The sequence below is a fragment of the Takifugu rubripes genome, chromosome 17 (genome assembly GCF_901000725.2).
Source record: "Takifugu rubripes chromosome 17, fTakRub1.2, whole genome shotgun sequence".
Lineage (NCBI taxonomy): Eukaryota > Metazoa > Chordata > Actinopteri > Tetraodontiformes > Tetraodontidae > Takifugu > Takifugu rubripes.
Genome location: NC_042301.1, coordinates 8049146 through 8067576, shown reverse-complemented (window position 1 = coordinate 8067576; position 18431 = coordinate 8049146). Strand labels below are relative to the sequence as shown.

Sequence of the window (18431 nt, the reverse complement as noted above, 5' to 3'; positions counted from 1 at the left end):
AAAAGAAAAAATCTGCTGGCTAAATGGAACCCCTCTTGTTTCTGAGAGTTTGCGCTGAGTGTTTCTGAGAGTTTGATGTTCTACTTTTCATTTTTGGGTTAAACAGCGGCTCCTAGGAGCGTCTACACATCCTGGGCTATTTTTGTCGCGTCTCCCCACAATAAGTCATGAAAGTTCGTCTCATGCTAAATATTCTGGCTGCTGCGGACCGCTGAAGAGGGATTGTGCCCTTTACTCAGACTCCATGACCAGTGTGTTCATTGGTGAACCCTGAGTGTGGGAGGTAGACCAAGCTTCCAAAAGAGCTGCTCAGACTGAGCATGAGCAACACACGTCTGTCCAACACGCTTGTTAAGGGACCTGAATGAGGATGTTCCAAGTGTAAACGGGTCTCATCTCACAGATGGCTCGAAGCACCGTGAGCATTTAGTCAGATATTTGCCTGGAGTAACATTTATGGGGGGGGGGGGCATCACGTTAACCCTGTCATATCAGCCTTCTTATCAAGTTAGCACTCACAGAAAAGACTTTAGAGGAAACAAGGGTAAAAGCAAGTGAAGCCTGTTCTCTCCTAAATGTGGAACTTCAGTCCTTCTCTTGGAATTTTGACTCCAGGTGCGTAAAGAATATGGCAAATGTCTGCGGACGCACTGCTGCAGCGGGAAGAGTGTGGAGACGTCACTCTCCTCCTCCAGCAAGACCACCACGTCCAGGACCCCCGGCCGCTACTCCACAGGCTCACAGGTGAGCTTACCTGCCTGCACACCTGGACGCTACAGCACGGCAGACTCTCAGGTGAGGCCAGAGCCCACCACGCAGGCTTTGGGCTGTCGGTTATCACTTTCAACTTGTTCGGCCTTAAAGATCTTGTGTAAGGTTGTGTGTGTGTTCTCAACATGATGAGTGCGTATATGTTTATTTTAAAGATCCTGTGATACAGGCGATTCTAGAGTTCCTATACACTAGGACAGACATTCTTATAGATTTACTGAAGTGTGACATCATGTCAAACAGCATTATTACATCATCTTGACAGTATATATCCTCATCCTATAGAGATCATATGAATTTGAGCTTGAGTTGAGCCTAGACTGAAGATCTTGTACAACAAAGAAATTGTAGGCATGAAAAGTATTTTGCATTGAAAGTGATATTGCCCAAAGCCTGACACAACCTTAAATATTAACGTTGATGCCAGCATTTATGGCACTGATGCCTCACATTTTCTCCACTAAATTCTTTGACATTTCACATCTCTCACCTCCTCTTTTATAATTTCCTCCCTCTCCGCTACTTCTCGCTCCTCTACCATTTCTTTGCCACCTCGTTTTCCTCCTCTCCGTGGCGTCTCCTCTCCTGCTCACAGAGTCGCATCCGGCGGATGTGGAATGACACTGTGAGGAAGCAGGAGTCTTCCTTCATCACTGGAGACATCAACAGCTCCGCGACGCTCAACAGAGGTAACCAGAGGCTAGCTAGCGTTAGCATCCCATCACTCATCTTTATTAGCAGCAGCAGGCTCAGACGGCGTATCGTGTTCATGATCATACAGGAATGCAAGCGTGGAACAGACTTAGGGTTAGGGTTAGGGTTAGGAGGAGGGTTAGGGTTAGGGTTAGGAGGGTTAGGAGGAGGAGGTTAGGGTTAGAGGGTTAGAGGGTTAGGGTTAGGGTTAGAGGGTTAGGGTTAGAGGGTTAGGAGGAGGAGGTTAGGGTTAGAGGGTTTAGAGGGTTAGGGTTAGGGTTAGAGGGTTAGGGTTAGGGTTAGAGGGTTAGGAGGAGGAGGTTAGGGTTAGAGGGTTAGGGTTAGGAGGAGGGTTAGGGTTAGGGTTAGGAGGGTTAGGAGGAGGAGGTTAGGGTTAGGGTTAGAGGGTTAGGGTTAGGGTTAGAGGGTTAGGGTTAGAGGGTTAGGAGGAGGAGGTTAGGGTTAGAGGGTTAGGGTTAGGGTTAGAGGGTTAGGGTTAGGGTTAGAGGGTTAGGAGGAGGAGGTTAGGGTTAGAGGGTTAGGGTTAGGGTTAGAGGGTTAGGGTTAGAGGGTTAGGAGGAGGGTTAGGGTTAGGGTTAGGGTTAGGAGGAGGAGGTTAGGGTTAGGGTTAGGGTTAGGAGGAGGGTTAGGGTTAGGGTTAGGGTTAGGGTTAGGAGGGTTAGGAGGGTTAGGAGGAGGAGGTTAGGGTTAGGGTTAGGGTTGGGGTTAGGAGGAGGGTTAGGGTTAGGAGGGTTAGGGTTAGGGTTAGGGTTAGAGGGTTAGGGTTAGGGTTAGAGGGTTAGGAGGAGGGTTAGGGTTAGGGTTAGGAGGAGGAGGTTAGGGTTAGGGTTAGAGGGTTAGGGTTAGGAGGAGGGTTAGGGTTAGGAGGAGGGTTAGGGTTAGGAGGGTTAGGAGGAGGAGGTTAGGGTTAGGGTTAGGAGGAGGGTTAGGGTTAGGGTTAGGGTTAGGAGGGTTAGGAGGAGGAGGTTAGGGTTAGGGTTAGGGTTGGGGTTAGGAGGAGGGTTAGGGTTAGGAGGGTTAGGAGGAGGAGGTTAGGGTTAGGGTTAGAGGGTTAGGGTTAGGGTTAGAGGGTTAGGGTTAGGGTTAGGGTTAGAGGGTTAGGAGGAGGGTTAGGGTTAGGGTTAGGGTTAGGAGGGTTAGGAGGAGGAGGTTAGGGTTAGGGTTGGGGTTAGGAGGAGGGTTAGGGTTAGGAGGGTTAGGGTTAGGGTTAGAGGGTTAGGGTTAGGAGGAGGGTTAGGGTTTAGGGTTAGGAGGAGGAGGTTAGGGTTAGGGTTAGAGGGTTAGGGTTAGGAGGAGGGTTAGGGTTAGGGTTAGAGGGTTAGGGTTAGAGGGTTAGGGTTAGAGGGTTAGGGTTAGGAGGAGGAGGTTAGGGTTAGGGTTAGAGGGTTAGAGGGTGAGGGTTAGGGTTAGGGTTAGGAGGAGGGTTAGGGTTAGGAGGGTTAGGAGGAGGAGGTTAGGGTTAGAGGGTTAGGGTTAGGAGGGTTAGGGTTAGAGGGTTAGGGTTAGGAGGGTTAGGGTTAGAGGGTTAGGGTTAGGAGGGTTAGGGTTAGGAGGAGGAGGTTAGGGTTAGGAGGGTTAGGGTTAGGAGGAGGTTAGGGTTAGGAGGGTTAGGGTTAGGAGGAGGGTTAGGGTTAGAGGGTTAGGGTTAGGAGGGTTAGGGTTAGAGGGTTAGAGGGTTAGGGTTAGGGTTAGGAGGGTTAGGTTAGAGGGTTAGGGTTAGGAGGGTTAGGGTTAGAGGGTTAGAGGGTTAGAGGGTTAGGGTTAGGGTTAGGAGGGTTAGGGTTAGAGGGTTAGGGTTAGGAGGGTTAGGGTTAGAGGGTTAGAGGGTTAGAGGGTTAGGGTTAGGGTTAGAGGGTTAGGGTTAGGGTTAGGAGGGTTAGGGTTAGGAGGGTTAGGGTTAGGAGGAGGAGGTTAGGGTTAGGGTTAGAGGGTTAGGGTTAGGGGGTTAGAGGGTTAGGGTTAGAGGGTTAGGAGGAGGAGGAGGTTAGGGTTAGAGGGTTAGGGTTAGGAGGGTTAGGGTTAGGAGGTTAGGGTTAGGGTTAGGAGGGTTAGGGTTAGGAGGGTTAGGGTTAGAGGGTTAGGGTCAGGAGGGTTAGGGTTAGGAGGAGGAGGTTAGGGTTAGGGGGGTTAGGGTTAGGAGGAGGAGGTTAGGGTTAGGGGGGTTAGGGTTAGGAGGAGGGTTAGGGTTAGGAGGAGGAGGTTAGGGTTAGGGGGAGGAGGTTAGGGTTAGAGGGTTAGGGTTAGGAGAGTTAGGGTTAGGAGGAGGGTTAGGAGGAGGAGGTTAGGGTTAGGGGGAGGAGGTTAGGGTTAGGGTTAGAGGGTTAGGAGGGTTAGGGTTAGAGGGTTAGGGTTAGGAGGAGGAGGTTAGGGTTAGAGGGTTAGGGTTAGGAGGAGGGTTAGGGTTAGAGGGTTAGAGGGTTAGGGTTAGGAGGAGGGTTAGGGTTAGATTTAGGGTTAGGAGGGTTAGAGTTAGGGTTCGGGTTAGGAGGGTTAGGGTTAGGAGGAGGTTTAGGGTTAGAGGGTTAGGGTTAGGAGGCTAGGGTTAGGAGGGTTAGGGTTAGGGTTAGAGGGTTAGGAGGAGGAGGTTAGGGTTAGGGGGAGGAGGTTAGGTCTAGGGTTAGGAGGAGGGTTAGGGTTAGGAGGAGGGTTAGGGTTAGGGTTAGGAGGGTTAGAGTTAGGGTTAGGAGGGTTAGGGTTAGGAGGAGGGTTAGGGTTAGGGTTAGGAGGGTTAGAGTTAGGGTTAGGAGGGTTAGGGTTAGAGTTAGGGTTAGGGTTAGGAGGAGGGTTAGGGTTAGGAGGGTTAGAGTTAGGGTTAGGGTTAGGAGGAGGGTTAGGGTTAGGGTTAGGAGGGTTAGGAGGAGGAGGTTAGGGTTAGGGTTAGAGGGTTAGGGTTAGGGTTAGAGGGTTAGGGTTAGAGGGTTAGGAGGAGGAGGTTAGGGTTAGAGGGTTAGGGTTAGGGTTAGAGGGTTAGGGTTAGGGTTAGAGGGTTAGGAGGAGGAGGTTAGGGTTAGAGGGTTAGGGTTAGGGTTAGAGGGTTAGGGTTAGAGGGTTAGGAGGAGGGTTAGGGTTAGGGTTAGGGTTAGGAGGAGGAGGTTAGGGTTAGGGTTAGGGTTAGGAGGAGGGTTAGGGTTAGGGTTAGGGTTAGGAGGGTTAGGAGGGTTAGGAGGAGGAGGTTAGGGTTAGGGTTAGGGTTGGGGTTAGGAGGAGGGTTAGGGTTAGGAGGGTTAGGGTTAGGGTTAGGGTTAGAGGGTTAGGGTTAGGGTTAGAGGGTTAGGAGGAGGGTTTAGGGTTAGGGTTAGGAGGAGGAGGTTAGGGTTAGGGTTAGAGGGTTAGGGTTAGGAGGAGGGTTAGGGTTAGGAGGAGGGTTAGGGTTAGGAGGGTTAGGAGGAGGAGGTTAGGGTTAGGGTTAGGAGGAGGGTTAGGGTTAGGGTTAGGGTTAGGAGGGTTAGGAGGAGGAGGTTAGGGTTAGGGTTAGGGTTAGGGTTAGGAGGGTTAGGAGGAGGAGGTTAGGGTTAGGGTTAGAGGGTTAGGGTTAGGGTTAGAGGGTTAGGGTTAGGGTTAGAGGGTTAGGAGGAGGGTTAGGGTTAGGGTTAGGGTTAGGAGGGTTAGGAGGAGGAGGTTAGGGTTAGGGTTGGGGTTAGGAGGAGGGTTAGGGTTAGGAGGGTTAGGGTTAGGGTTAGAGGGTTAGGGTTAGGAGGAGGGTTAGGGTTAGGGTTAGGAGGAGGAGGTTAGGGTTAGGGTTAGAGGGTTAGGGTTAGGAGGAGGGTTAGGGTTAGGGTTAGAGGGTTAGGGTTAGAGGGTTAGGGTTAGAGGGTTAGGGTTAGGAGGAGGAGGTTAGGGTTAGGGTTAGAGGGTTAGAGGGTGAGGGTTAGGGTTAGGGTTAGGAGGAGGGTTAGGGTTAGGAGGGTTAGGAGGAGGAGGTTAGGGTTAGAGGGTTAGGGTTAGGAGGGTTAGGGTTAGAGGGTTAGGGTTAGGAGGGTTAGGGTTAGAGGGTTAGGGTTAGGAGGGTTAGGGTTAGGAGGAGGAGGTTAGGGTTAGGAGGGTTAGGGTTAGGAGGAGGTTAGGGTTAGGAGGGTTAGGGTTAGGAGGAGGGTTAGGGTTAGAGGGTTAGGGTTAGGAGGGTTAGGGTTAGAGGGTTAGAGGGTTAGGGTTAGGGTTAGGAGGGTTAGGGTTAGAGGGTTAGGGTTAGGAGGGTTAGGGTTAGAGGGTTAGAGGGTTAGGGTTAGGGTTAGGAGGGTTAGGGTTAGAGGGTTAGGGTTAGGAGGGTTAGGGTTAGAGGGTTAGAGGGTTAGAGGGTTAGGGTTAGGGTTAGAGGGTTAGGGTTAGGGTTAGGAGGGTTAGGGTTAGGAGGGTTAGGGTTAGGAGGGTTAGGGTTAGGAGGAGGAGGTTAGGGTTAGGGTTAGAGGGTTAGGGTTAGGGGGTTAGAGGGTTAGGGTTAGAGGGTTAGGAGGAGGAGGAGGTTAGGGTTAGAGGGTTAGGGTTAGGAGGGTTAGGGTTAGGAGGTTAGGGTTAGGGTTAGGAGGGTTAGGGTTAGGAGGGTTAGGGTTAGAGGGTTAGGGTCAGGAGGGTTAGGGTTAGGAGGAGGAGGTTAGGGTTAGGGGGGTTAGGGTTAGGAGGAGGAGGTTAGGGTTAGGGGGGTTAGGGTTAGGAGGAGGGTTAGGGTTAGGAGGAGGAGGTTAGGGTTAGGGGGAGGAGGTTAGGGTTAGAGGGTTAGGGTTAGGAGAGTTAGGGTTAGGAGGAGGGTTAGGAGGAGGAGGTTAGGGTTAGGGGGAGGAGGTTAGGGTTAGGGTTAGAGGGTTAGGGTTAGGAGGGTTAGGGTTAGAGGGTTAGGGTTAGGAGGAGGAGGTTAGGGTTAGAGGGTTAGGGTTAGGAGGAGGGTTAGGGTTAGAGGGTTAGAGGGTTAGGGTTAGGAGGAGGGTTAGGGTTAGATTTAGGGTTAGGAGGGTTAGAGTTAGGGTTCGGGTTAGGAGGGTTAGGGTTAGGAGGAGGTTTAGGGTTAGAGGGTTAGGGTTAGGAGGCTAGGGTTAGGAGGGTTAGGGTTAGGGTTAGAGGGTTAGGAGGAGGAGGTTAGGGTTAGGGGGAGGAGGTTAGGTCTAGGGTTAGGAGGAGGGTTAGGGTTAGGAGGAGGGTTAGGGTTAGGGTTAGGAGGGTTAGGGTTAGGGTTAGGAGGGTTAGGGTTAGGAGGAGGGTTAGGGTTAGGGTTAGGAGGGTTAGAGTTAGGGTTAGGAGGGTTAGGGTTAGAGTTAGGGTTAGGGTTAGGAGGAGGGTTAGGGTTAGGAGGGTTAGAGTTAGGGTTAGGGTTAGGAGGGTTAGGGTTAGGAGGAGGAGCATGTTTGTGAATATCCTTCAATATTAACAGGAGGATTTTAAACTGGTGGTGATGTGGTGGGTAACGAGGGTTCAGGCGATGATTCAAGGAGCTTCTGAGCCAATTGAAGTTAATTTGCATTTGAGACCAAATAGAAGAAGAACGGCAGCAGTCCGGATGGGAAGTGACAAGTGAGAGAAGAGGGTAGGTGATCAATATTTCACAAGTGGAAGCTTTGGAAGGGTCCATCGCCCTTTGATAATGCTAATGACCTCCCACAACCACGACCATCCAGTAGCAACGGTCTCAAGTGAACCAGCACAGCACATAAGAACCAGGGATTCCATCAGTTTGGTAGGAGAGAGAACTCCACTGGAAGAGAGGAAAACATCTTCAGGCCAACTGGATTTGAACTGGAATTGGTTTAAGGGTGGGCATCGGGGGCCGGATCCACGCCAGACTTGTCCTCCAGGTAAATGCGTTCACCCAGGTAAATGGAACCCGGGGTGAACGTGTTTACCTGTAGGACAGAAAGTCTGGCGTGGATCCGGCCCCCGAGGACTGGATTTGCCCACCCCTGGTTTAAGGTCAACTGGATTTGAACTTGTTAAGGAACTGTCAAATGAATTTGTTTAAAATAAGCTCCATACAGTTTTCACTGCTGTCTGTGACTGCAGATCACTTCTGTGCTCTAATGCTCTCTGAGCCCAGACTGCTGGCTTCTTCTGTGGTGTCCTCAAATATCAGATTGAGGAGTTCCTGTCAGTGTCCTCCTCCATTAAGATCAGAGCCAGATGTGTATCAGCAGGTTAATAAGCCCAAACTCTTGGAAGCAGCAGTGGAGCTCGAGAAGCAATAAATGTGTGTGAGCCATCACGGCCGTTTGTCTCCTGTCTTCATGTCTCACTGTCTTCATGTCTCACTGTCTTCATGTCTCACTGTCTTCATGTCTTCTGTCTTCATGTCTCACTGTCTTCATGTCTCCTGTCTTCATGTCTCACTGTCTTCATGTCTCACTGTCTTCATGTCTTCTGTCTTCATGTCTCACTGTCTTCATGTCTCCTGTCTTCATGTCTCCTGTCTCATGTCTCACTGTCTTCATGTCTCCTGGTCTTCATGTCTCCTGTCTTCATGTCTCACTGTCTTCTTCACTGTCTCATGTCCCTGTCTTCATGTCTTCATGTCTCACTGTCTTCATGTCTCCTGTCTTCATGTCTCACTGTCTTCATGTCTCACTGTCTTCATGTCTCACTGTCTTCATGTCTCACTGTCTTCATGTCTCCTGTCTTCATGTCTCACTGTCTTCATGTCTCCATGTCTCACTGTCTTCATGTCTCACTGTCTTCATGTCTCCATGTCTCACTGTCTTCATGTCTCACTGTCTTCATGTCTTCATGTCTCACTGTCTTCATGTCTTCATGTCTCACTGTCTTCATGTCTCCTGTCTTCATGTCTCACTGTCTTCATGTCTCACTGTCTTCATGTCTTCATGTCTCACTGTCTTCATGTCTCCTGTCTTCATGTCTCACTGTCTTCATGTCTCACTGTCTTCATGTCTCACTGTCTTCATGTCTCCTGTCTTCATGTCTCACTGTCTTCATGTCTCCTGTCTTCATGTCTCACTGTCTTCATGTCTCACTGTCTTCATGTCTTCATGTCTCACTGTCTTCATGTCTCCTGTCTTCATGTCTCCTGTCTTCATGTCTCACTGTCTTCATGTCTCACTGTCTTCATGTCTCCTGTCTTCATGTCTCACTGTCTTCATGTCTCCTGTCTTCATGTCTCACTGTCTTCATGTCTCCTGTCTTCATGTCTCACTGTCTTCATGTCTCACTGTCTTCATGTCTCCATGTCTCACTGTCTTCATGTCTCCTGTCTTCAGTCTTCATGTCTCACTGTCTTCATGTCTCCTGTCTTCAGGTCTCACTGTCTTCATGTCTCCTGTCTTCATGTCTCACTGTCTTCATGCCTCACTGTCTTCATGTCTCCTGTCTTCAGTCTTCATGTCTCACTGTCTTCATGTCTCCTGTCTTCATGTCTCACTGTCTTCATGCCTCACTGTCTTCATGTCTCCTGTCTTCATGTCTCACTGTCTTCATGTCTCCTGTCTTCATGTCTCACTGTCTTCATGCCTCACTGTCTTCATGTGTCCGTCGTCTTCCTTCTATGGGAATAAAAAATGCATCGAGAAGACTTTATGTGGCTTTTTGTCCATCAACTCTCCTGTCGCCGTGCTGCTCAGTGTGTTTGAACCATGGGACAATGTCCTCCAAGCTGTGCTTCTTTTCCTGTGCGTCTCACTGTGGCCACGCCCACCCACTTCCTGTCTGCTGGTCGCAATGGCTGCAACAATGATTTGCTTTCCTTTGGCTTTCATATCAACGTTTGCGTGTGCAATTTACTTGTGCTTCTCTCCCCCTCTTCCTTCCACACATGGACATTCCTTCACTTCCCGTCCCTCCATCCGTCTCCTTGCCTTCACCTCACAACATCTCTTCTTTTGTTCTTGACTTGCCTGTTGCCTTTCCTCTCTCCTCCTCTTGTGTCTTGGCTGTTGCTCTTCCTCTCTCTCTCTCTCTCTGCTTGTACCAGGAGCCATGGCTAATCATCTTCTAACTAATGCTCTCCTTCGTCCCCATGGTACTAACAATCCTTATAACACTCTCCTGGGGGACTCGGCAGTCTATAACAACCCAGCCGTTGGCATGTACAACACCCAAGGTGTGCCTGATGTTTCTATTTTAAATGAATACTTTTGAATTTCTGTTTGCATGTTATTTGTGTAACTGCTTTTTTCTTTGGATTTAGTTGTAGTTGATCAAATCTCATTCGGTCTTCCAAGTGAGGTAATCGATTGTGCGATAAGTGGACGACCACCGAGCATTTTCAATAGTGCAGAAACGCAAAGACGACATTGGGATTTTGATGCATTAGAAAAGATCCCATTGTCACTCTTTACAGTGTGGAACATATATATATATATATTATAGATGGGAGTCATTAATTATCAGATCTGTGTTAAAGTTTTCTTTATCTTAAACGTTCAGGCCCAGGTTCATCATGTCTTCTGTGTGGAATGTTGCTATTTAAGCTTGTCTTTGCAATGGCTAAATCGCTAACTAGAACTGTAAACAGGCATATTTGTTAATATTCTGCCCTCTTCCTGCTGTGCAGCATTGATTTGGTGCCAGGTTAACGTTCTCTCTCTCTCTCTCCTCCCCTGTGCTTCCCATTAGCGCCGTACCGAGACACAAGTATGGGCTCAATTAATCCTGAACTCTGAGTAACATTGCATCCTTACGTTTCTTTCAGCTGTATCTATGATCATGGGGAAGTGGAAATTCATGCATTTAACAACAACGTTGTGTCATTTAAAAGACATTTATTCAGTTTTATATCACTGGCAGTGCCGACAATAATTGGGAAAAGAAAGTACTTGTGATTATAGTAATTATTCTAACTTTTGAATCCTCTATTTTCATTACTCCCATAACATATGTATATTAAACAGTAATGAAAATCTGCTCGTTTTATTGAAGCACTTTGTCCTGAAATGTGTTTTGTTGTGTGACTTTGGCATTAGAGAGCATCCTGAACAACGCCAGAGACTCCGGCGTTATGGATACGCTCCCTCTCAATGGTAACCATGCCAACAACTACAGCATGGCCAGCAGCGAGTACCTGAGCGACTGTGTTCAGATTCTGGAGCGTAACAGCAGCTACGATACTCAAAGCAACCACAAAGAGACCACCTTGGAGAAGAAGATCCTCAAAGAGTTGGCCTCTAATTACATCCCATCTTACCTCAACAACCATGAGAGAGCCACCACTGAGCGCAACCACAATCTGATGAACAAGCTGGTCAACAGTAGCATGGCCAATGGAGGTGACCGCTTTTAAAAGACCCTTGTGTAGAAAAAAAAACCAGTCTGTGTCAATCTACTTAAGGCTGGATGTAAAAAAAGAAAAAGAAACACTTCAATTTGGCAAAAAAAATCCTAAAACCTTTTTTATCTGTTAGAATTGCTGGTTCTCCAGATGGTACCAGTCAAAAACACACATTTGGTTGAATGATGTGTGTGTTCCGACAAACGTGTACTCGGTCCAGACTGTTTTCTTGTGTCTCTCATAGCACAGACTCATTAGAAATTAGCTTCAGCTAACAGGAACTGGATGGTTAGTTTGTTCCGTTACAAAGATGCTTCCTTCTGTCAGTTCCCATACTGACAATCTTAAAAGGCAAATACATTTTAGCAATTTGTGGGTTACTGTAGATTTGGTGTGTGCAAGAGAAAAGCAAGCGCACAACAGTTGACCCCCGACCCCCCCCAACCCCAACCCTAACCCCCCCCACACCGCTGCACATAGTTGGTCCCAGTAGTCATAAGTGATAATTATTAATCCTATTTTCACCTTGTGCAGTTAGTTTGTGTGCAAAGCTGTTTTCTCTAACCCTAACCCTTCTCTAACCCGAACCCTTCTCTAACCCTAACCCTAACCCAACCCTAACCCTTCTCTAACCCTAACCCTAACCCTTCTCTAACCCTAACCCTAACCCTTCTCTAACCCTAACCCAACCCTAACCCTAACCCTTCTCTAACCCTAACCCTAACCCTTCTCTAACCCTAACCCTTCTCTAACCCGGACCCTTCTCTAACCCGGACCCTTCTCTAACCCTAACCCTAACCCTTCTCTAACCCGAACCCTTCTCTAACCCTAACCCTTCTCTAACCCTAACCCTAACCCTTCTCTAACCCTAACCCTTCTCTAACCCGAACCCTTCTCTAATCCTAACCCTTCTCTAACCCTAACCCTTCTCTAACCCTAACCCTAACCCAACCCTTCTCTAACCCTAACCCTTCTCTAACCCTAACCCTAACCCTTCTCTAACCCAAACCCTTCTCTAACCCTAACCCTAACCCTAACCCGTCCCTAACCCTAACCCTTCTCTAACCCGAACCCTTCTCTAACCCTAACCCAACCCTAACCCTTCTCTAACCCTAACCCTTCTCTAACCCGAACCCTTCTCTAACCCGAACCCTTCTCTAATCCTAACCCTTCTCTAACCCTAACCCTAACCCTTCTCTAACCCTAACCCCTAACCCAACCCTTCTCTAACCCTAACCCTAACCCTAACCCTTCTCTAACCCTAACCCTAACCCTTCTCTAACCCGAACCCTTCTCTAACCCAAACCCTTCTCTAACCCTAACCCTAACCCGTCCCTAACCCTAACCCTTCTCTAACCCTAACCCTTCTCTAACCCTAACCCTTCTCTAACCCTTCTCTAACCCGAACCCTTCTCTAACCCGAACCCTTCTCTAACCCGAACCCTTCTCTAACCCGAACCCTTCTCTAACCCGAACCCTTCTCTAATCCTAACCCTAACCCTAACCCTAACCCAACCCTAACCCTTCTCTAACCCTAACCCAACCCTAACCCTTCTCTAACCCTAACCCTTCTCTAACCCGAACCCTTCTCTAACCCGAACCCTTCTCTAACCCGAACCCTTCTCTAACCCGAACGCTTCTCTAATCCTAACCCTTCTCTAACCCTAACCCAACCCTAACCCTTCTCTAACCCTAACCAGGAGGGGAAAGAACAAATACAAGAGGCAAGATACAAAGGAAGGGAGGGGACATTTAAATTGAAAGCAAAAAACATTGAAAGCAAAAAACATTAAAAGCAAAAAGCGAGGAGTATAAAAGGGGAAACAGAAATTTGACAAGAAACAGAGGGGAAGAAGGGACAGAACGAAAACAAGGGGCAAGATCCAAAAGAAGGGAAGGGAAATTTAAATCAAAACCAAAAAATACAAGGACACAGAAAAGTATTTAAAGGCAAAGATAAATGGAACGGCTCAGATTGAAAATAGCCACCGAAGGAACAACATGCGAGAGAAATCGAAAAATTACAATTAGGAGGTGGGAAAGGGACAAAAGCAAGGGACCGATTTTATGTTAAGGCCGATAGGCCAACATAACTATTTTTGATCAGCCTGCCTGATGAAGGCTAAAACCGGCCGAAACGTCGTACGAGGCTGATCTCAGCTAAGGCCAAGAGGGCCTAATTTATGGAAACCCCACCACCTTAGGGTGGTGGATATTAACGCCCCAGGGGAAAGCCAAACTCTTAAACCTAACCCTAACCCTAACCCTACTCTAACCCTAACCCTTCTCTAACCCTAACCCTTCTCTAGCCCTAACCCTTCTCTAGCCCTAACCCTAACCCTAACCCTTCTCTAACCCTAACCCTTCTCTAACCCTAACCCTTTTCTAGCCCTAACCCTAACCCTAACCCTTCTCTAGCCCTAACCCTTCTCTAACCCTAACCCTAACCCTTTTCTAGCCCTAACCCTTTTCTAGCCCTAACCCTTCTCTAACCCTAACCCTTCTCTAAGCATGACCCATTCATTTTAAATGCTCCTCCGCTGACCTTTAGACAAGTTCACTAACTAGATGAACATTAAGTTTCCTAAACACTTTGCATCAATTTGCTTGAATGATTTATTATTATTATTTTACAGTGGAAATCAATCTAACATTAAAAGGGAATTCCTCCGATTTAGTCAGATGTTTCTTTTTTCCTGAATAAATTGTAGATTTTTAAAGAGCTGAGACGGTAAAAATGTGCCATGCTGCTCTGGTCTGGATCTTTCAGGGAGTCTGGCAGGGGTTAGCAGCAGCAACGCTGGAGTTGGTGGCTGCATGAGCAGCAGCAAAGCCGACAATGGTCCCATCGTACTGAACAACCACGGCACCTTCCCCCATGAGGAGAACCTGGGTTTGGAGATGATCAGAGAAGAGTCCAACGCACCTCTCCTGCCGCCTCGGCCTCCTCCACCAGACAGCCATCCACCTCCTCCCCCACCACCACATGGCTTCTCCCGACCACGACGCATTCCCCAAGAGACCAGTGAGAGCTTTTTCCCCCTACTGACCAATGATCACGCCGATGAGCACACACACTCGCCCACTCACAGAGACTCGCTGTACACCAGCATGCCAGTGCTGACAGACCTCCCAGATGTGCAGATGAATGGCTTAACAGACGGAGAGGAAGACAGCTCTGGAGAGCTGCAACCCTGTAAGAGTGCCACAGCTCCAGAGCTGGATGACGTCTATTATAAGAGCATGCCAAACTTGGGCTCAAGGAATCACCTCCATGAGCTCCAGAGCTACTACCATATGGGCCGTGGTGGCAGTGATGGATACGTGGTGTCTGGGAGCAAAGACGAGTCCGATTCATCACCCGAAGAGCCACCCATAGACCCTTCTCACCTGGTTACAAGCCTATAAAGACCGTCCTGTCCTTCCTGACACTCTCATGCTTCCAACAGAAACGTTCTGTGTTGTTGCCTGGCAGACGGAGCTGCTCGTCACCCTAAACTGGTGCGTTTTGTGTAACATGAACAAAGACTCCTGGCGGTTTGGTTAAGAACACTTGTCAAATGAAGTTAGCGACTGAATGTATTTGTCATAAAGATGTCTGGAAGGCCAGTTCTGAAAAACATTTTACACAGAAAAACAAAAACAAAAAAATCACTGGAGGTTGAAAAAGTAAGTAAGACGGAGGGATTGCGTCATTTTCCCTGTTACTTTAACTGCTAATCTCAGTCCGCTAGCAGCCCTCTGTAGCTTCTCTAGCACGGCCACATGGACCCGGGCCTGGTTAAAGGAGCAGCTTGTCTGTGTGACTGTCTCAATCCCAAACCTGGATTTCTACCTGTCAGGAGGTAGCGCAGGTTATTAAACTGTTCTGAACAGGACTGGACCCATAGCAGCCAATTAAGTGGGGGATGTATGGCCACTGTCCTCGCTACTAACCATCCCTAAACTTTCTTTGGTGACCAAACTCTACTAGTCTCACAACGACTTCATTGTTCTTAACTGCTAAACTGGAAGGTTTCTTTTCTTTTGGTCACGGCTGGTGGAACATTCCTGTAAATCATAGTTACTGTATATTTCACAGATTACAAAGAAGAAGACAGACAATGAAAAAGGAAGGCTTCCGTTTCTTCTTTCCTCTGTAAAATTCTTCGGGTTATTAATATATTATTCAAGAATTAAAAAGAAATTGCAAACTGTTTCTACATATTGTACAGAATACAAATGTTACATTTGATCAAGTCTTTTATTTTTAAATATTCAGTTCCAAAATATCTTTGTGGAACTATTCTTAAAATTTGTTCTGATCATCTGTAGACAACAGATCTTTCCTGTCACTCTGTGGTAAATACAGACATTCTTATGCATATGACTTATACGCACACTTCGTGGTCCATTTAGCAACACCATTGTCACATCAATTGTTATATATTTTACCACAATGTATATTTAAACCCAGTGGCAAGTGGCAAATTTTAAGTTGGAAGGAGACTGGAGTTTGAAATGTTCCATTTCCCTCTTAAGTGGATCCGCTCGTTTGTCTGAGGAAGCATTTCTGCCCCTGAAGCACAAGAAACAGACGCGATTTGCCAAGATGAAATAGAATAATGAAGCATATCACCTCTGTGGCAAATTACTATTACTTTGGATGTGCTGATTGCCCTTTATTTGTTAAAAAATGCTGAAAAATAATTTTATCTTTGTCTAAATTGAAAAGAAATTTTATTTTAAAACTGCTGAGTTTAGCATCTGTGAAATTTTGTGATTAGACCACATCTATGTTTACTGACGATGTCAAAGTCACAGCAGCACTGTTTCAATGTGGGCTTATTTAGGAGAACTTTCCTGTGTGTATAAAGTGTTGCTTGCACATGTATTTCACAAGACCCCTTCCATGGCTCCAAGAGTGGAAGAATTGATCCGTTTACGGGTTTAAACACGAGGGAAGAGCTGCCTTTAGGTGGGAGCAGCTCCAGTGGCACCGGCTTTGATTTATGGTTCTTTTTAAATGATTATGACATGATTATTATTAAAATATTATTGCTAATTATTTATTCCTTTTGTATGGGTTGAATGATCTCATGACTAATATTTGTTGTAACAGTGAAAGTTGTTTGCCAACAAATAAATGACTGACGTAGCGTCCGATTGTGTGTGACGTAGCGTCCGATTGTGTGCGACGTAGCGTCCGATTGTGTGCGACGTAGCGGCCGATTGTGTGCGACGTAGCGGCCGATTGTGTGCGACGTAGCGGCCGATTGTGTGCGACGTAGCGGCCGATTGTGTGCGACGTAGCGGCCGATTGTGTGCGACGTAGCGTCCGATTGTGTCCAAGATTAGGAACCTCGTATCTGTGTTGACACTTCTGGAACTTTGACCCCAACCCTTCTGGAACAACTTTGATTAGGGTCAGGACTAATTTGTCCCTGTAACAATGGGCCTAACCCCCTAACCCTAACCCCCCAACCCCTAACCCCCTAACCCCCTAACCCTCTAACCCCCTAACCCCCTAACCCTGTAACGGTGGGCCCAACCACCTAACCCTAACCCTAACCCCCTAACCCTGTAACGATGGGCCTAACCCCCTAACCCTAACCCCCTAACCCCTAACCCCCTAACCCTAACCCTGTAACGATGGGCCTAACCACCTAACCCTAACCCCCTAACCCTGTAACGATGGGCCTAACCACCTAACCCTAACCCCCTAACCCTGTAACGATGGGCCTAACCCCCTAACCCTAACCCTACACTAGGAAGCACCATTGACAGAAGTCAACGTTGACTGGCTGTACAAAGTACCGTTTTTACAGTGAGGACAAAAGAAAACAGAGCAATGAGGCTGAACTCTAGTTCTGGTCGTAAATGCTGCTGTTCCACCACACTGCCTAAAGAAGTGCTTTGTGGAGCATGCTTACTTTGGGCACATGGGACAATTTCAATTCTGATAGAAGTTCATGTAGTAAATGAAGATTAAGAGTATTTTAGTTCCTAATTTATTGTTTGCATTCAAAGTAGTGCACATCAACACGTTTCCAAATTCTCTTTATAAGTTCTAGTAACTGAAAATGTAAGAGAGTATGCTTGCTTTCTTGGACAACAATGGGCTGTCTGTGAGGGTCCAACCCAACACAAACCAGAGGGATTAGCATTTACCTGCAGGATGCTGTGCTAGCCACACTGGTTAGGTGTGCGTTTAATTTTGAACACTCCCCAACAATGTCACCAGCAGAGAACCTTCACACCATCACACCTCATCTTCCATGATTCACAGTGGGAACCGTGCATGCAGAGTCCTCCCATTTACTATTATAGTGAAAGATGTGGGCATCTGATTCCTGGCCTGTGATGACATCATTGCTTAGAGCATTGAACAGCTTAATGAAGCTCAGGTTAAAACAGGACGGACCATCAGGGACATTAATAAGACTTCAGAACTTCCATGCACCACTGAAATGCTGTCTGAAACACTCATACATACAAGCCAAATGTAAGTGGAATATTCGGTCAAGAGTGTTGAATCAGGTTAGGAATGCTGAGCGTTCTGTGTTTATTTTTTCTTGTGTGTTAAACTTTAAGGGATTCCACCAGTGTCAGAAATGTGCTGGCTCACCGATTCACCAGTGAGTGGCAACAGCGCTCTGCAGACCGTAGGTGTGCAGCAGGACCTTACACAACATAACCGTGAAAGGCGCTATGGTAGGAGAAGCAGGGGAAGGTGCCAGAACGCCTTCAGGGCACAGCTACCAAACCCACGAAGGGCTTCGCCCATATGTATGCCCTCATCGTGACCCCAAAAGGGATAAAGCACTCAAGAAGGCAAATCTTGTAGCACCAGACTGATCCATCATTTTGACTCACATATTTTGGTAGCAAAGGATGGTTGGGTCAGCCAGGGGCCATTTGTGAAGAGTTGAACCGAATTAAGGCAGATGGAACCCATGGATAAGCTGAGAGTGAGCAGGGTTCTAGTAACATTGGAGACTTCAGAGCTCATCTATGTGTGCGAGTGCCGAAACTACAGTGAGCCAGCCAAGCTACACGTGGGAGGGATGTCACATGTCAACACATGGTTGTAATGCTGGTGGTGGTGATGTGGTCCAGGACAGAGGAGGCGAGATTGTCAATATCGGCGTGTGAGCCACAGCTGGCCGAGGGTGCAAACATTCTCCAGTCTGTGTGTTGAAACCTCTCCTGGAGGACAGAGGTGTGGATCCTGCCGGCCACACCTTGGTGGTCTTCACCGACGGCCTGACACGGCTGAAGAGGGGTGAGGAACAAAGAAAGGTAGTCTGATTGTCCCAGGTGGGGACGGGTGTTTTCCTTCCAATTCCCTTCTTCTGCACTATGATGCATTAGAGGGCACAAGAGGCACATTACCACCACCAAATGGGTGTCCAGCATCGGCACGTAGGGACCGGCAAAGGCACTCAACGTGTGACCATGTGGGTTATTTTTCTTTCCATTATTAATATTATTCAGATTCCTAATTAGCTTGGTTCCGTTTTCTTAGAGTTTTAGCAATATACTGCATATATACAGTATCTACTGTATATATGCAGTATGTACTGTATAGCTTTAAAATATTCCCAAGTGTTTGAAACAAAGAGCAGAAGTGTGAAAACATGAGCTCCCAGTACGTCTCAGATTTAATTCCCTGTTTCAGGGGCCTCGTGTTGCTTCCAATGATGAGCTGCTCTCTCCATCCAGAAAAGAGAAGCACAGCACAGTAAACGTGGCACCAAAGATGTTCTAA

The 18431-nt window shown here is 47.5% G+C and overlaps 1 protein-coding gene across 10 annotated transcripts in view; it reads left to right on the top strand.

Annotated features, from left to right (window-relative positions):
- LOC105418305 (adhesion G protein-coupled receptor L3-like) overlaps positions 1–14332 on the top strand; it is an 89278-nt gene extending 74946 nt beyond the window's left edge. For 3 of the 10 annotated variants that reach the window (XM_029850350.1, XM_029850348.1, XM_029850349.1), the window contains exons 21-26: positions 616–795; positions 1367–1460; positions 9386–9514; positions 10030–10047; positions 10377–10679; positions 13452–14332. In XM_029850350.1, coding sequence (XP_029706210.1) covers positions 616–795; positions 1367–1460; positions 9386–9514; positions 10030–10047; positions 10377–10679; positions 13452–14089 — 1362 coding nt within the window. In that variant the 3' untranslated portion in view covers positions 14090–14332. The remainder of the gene's footprint in view (positions 1–615; positions 796–1366; positions 1461–9385; positions 9515–10029; positions 10048–10376; positions 10680–13451) is intronic. The other 7 variants (XM_029850354.1, XM_029850351.1, XM_029850352.1 and 4 more) reach the window with 7 other exon arrangements.
- The last annotated feature ends 4099 nt before the right edge of the window (positions 14333–18431 follow it).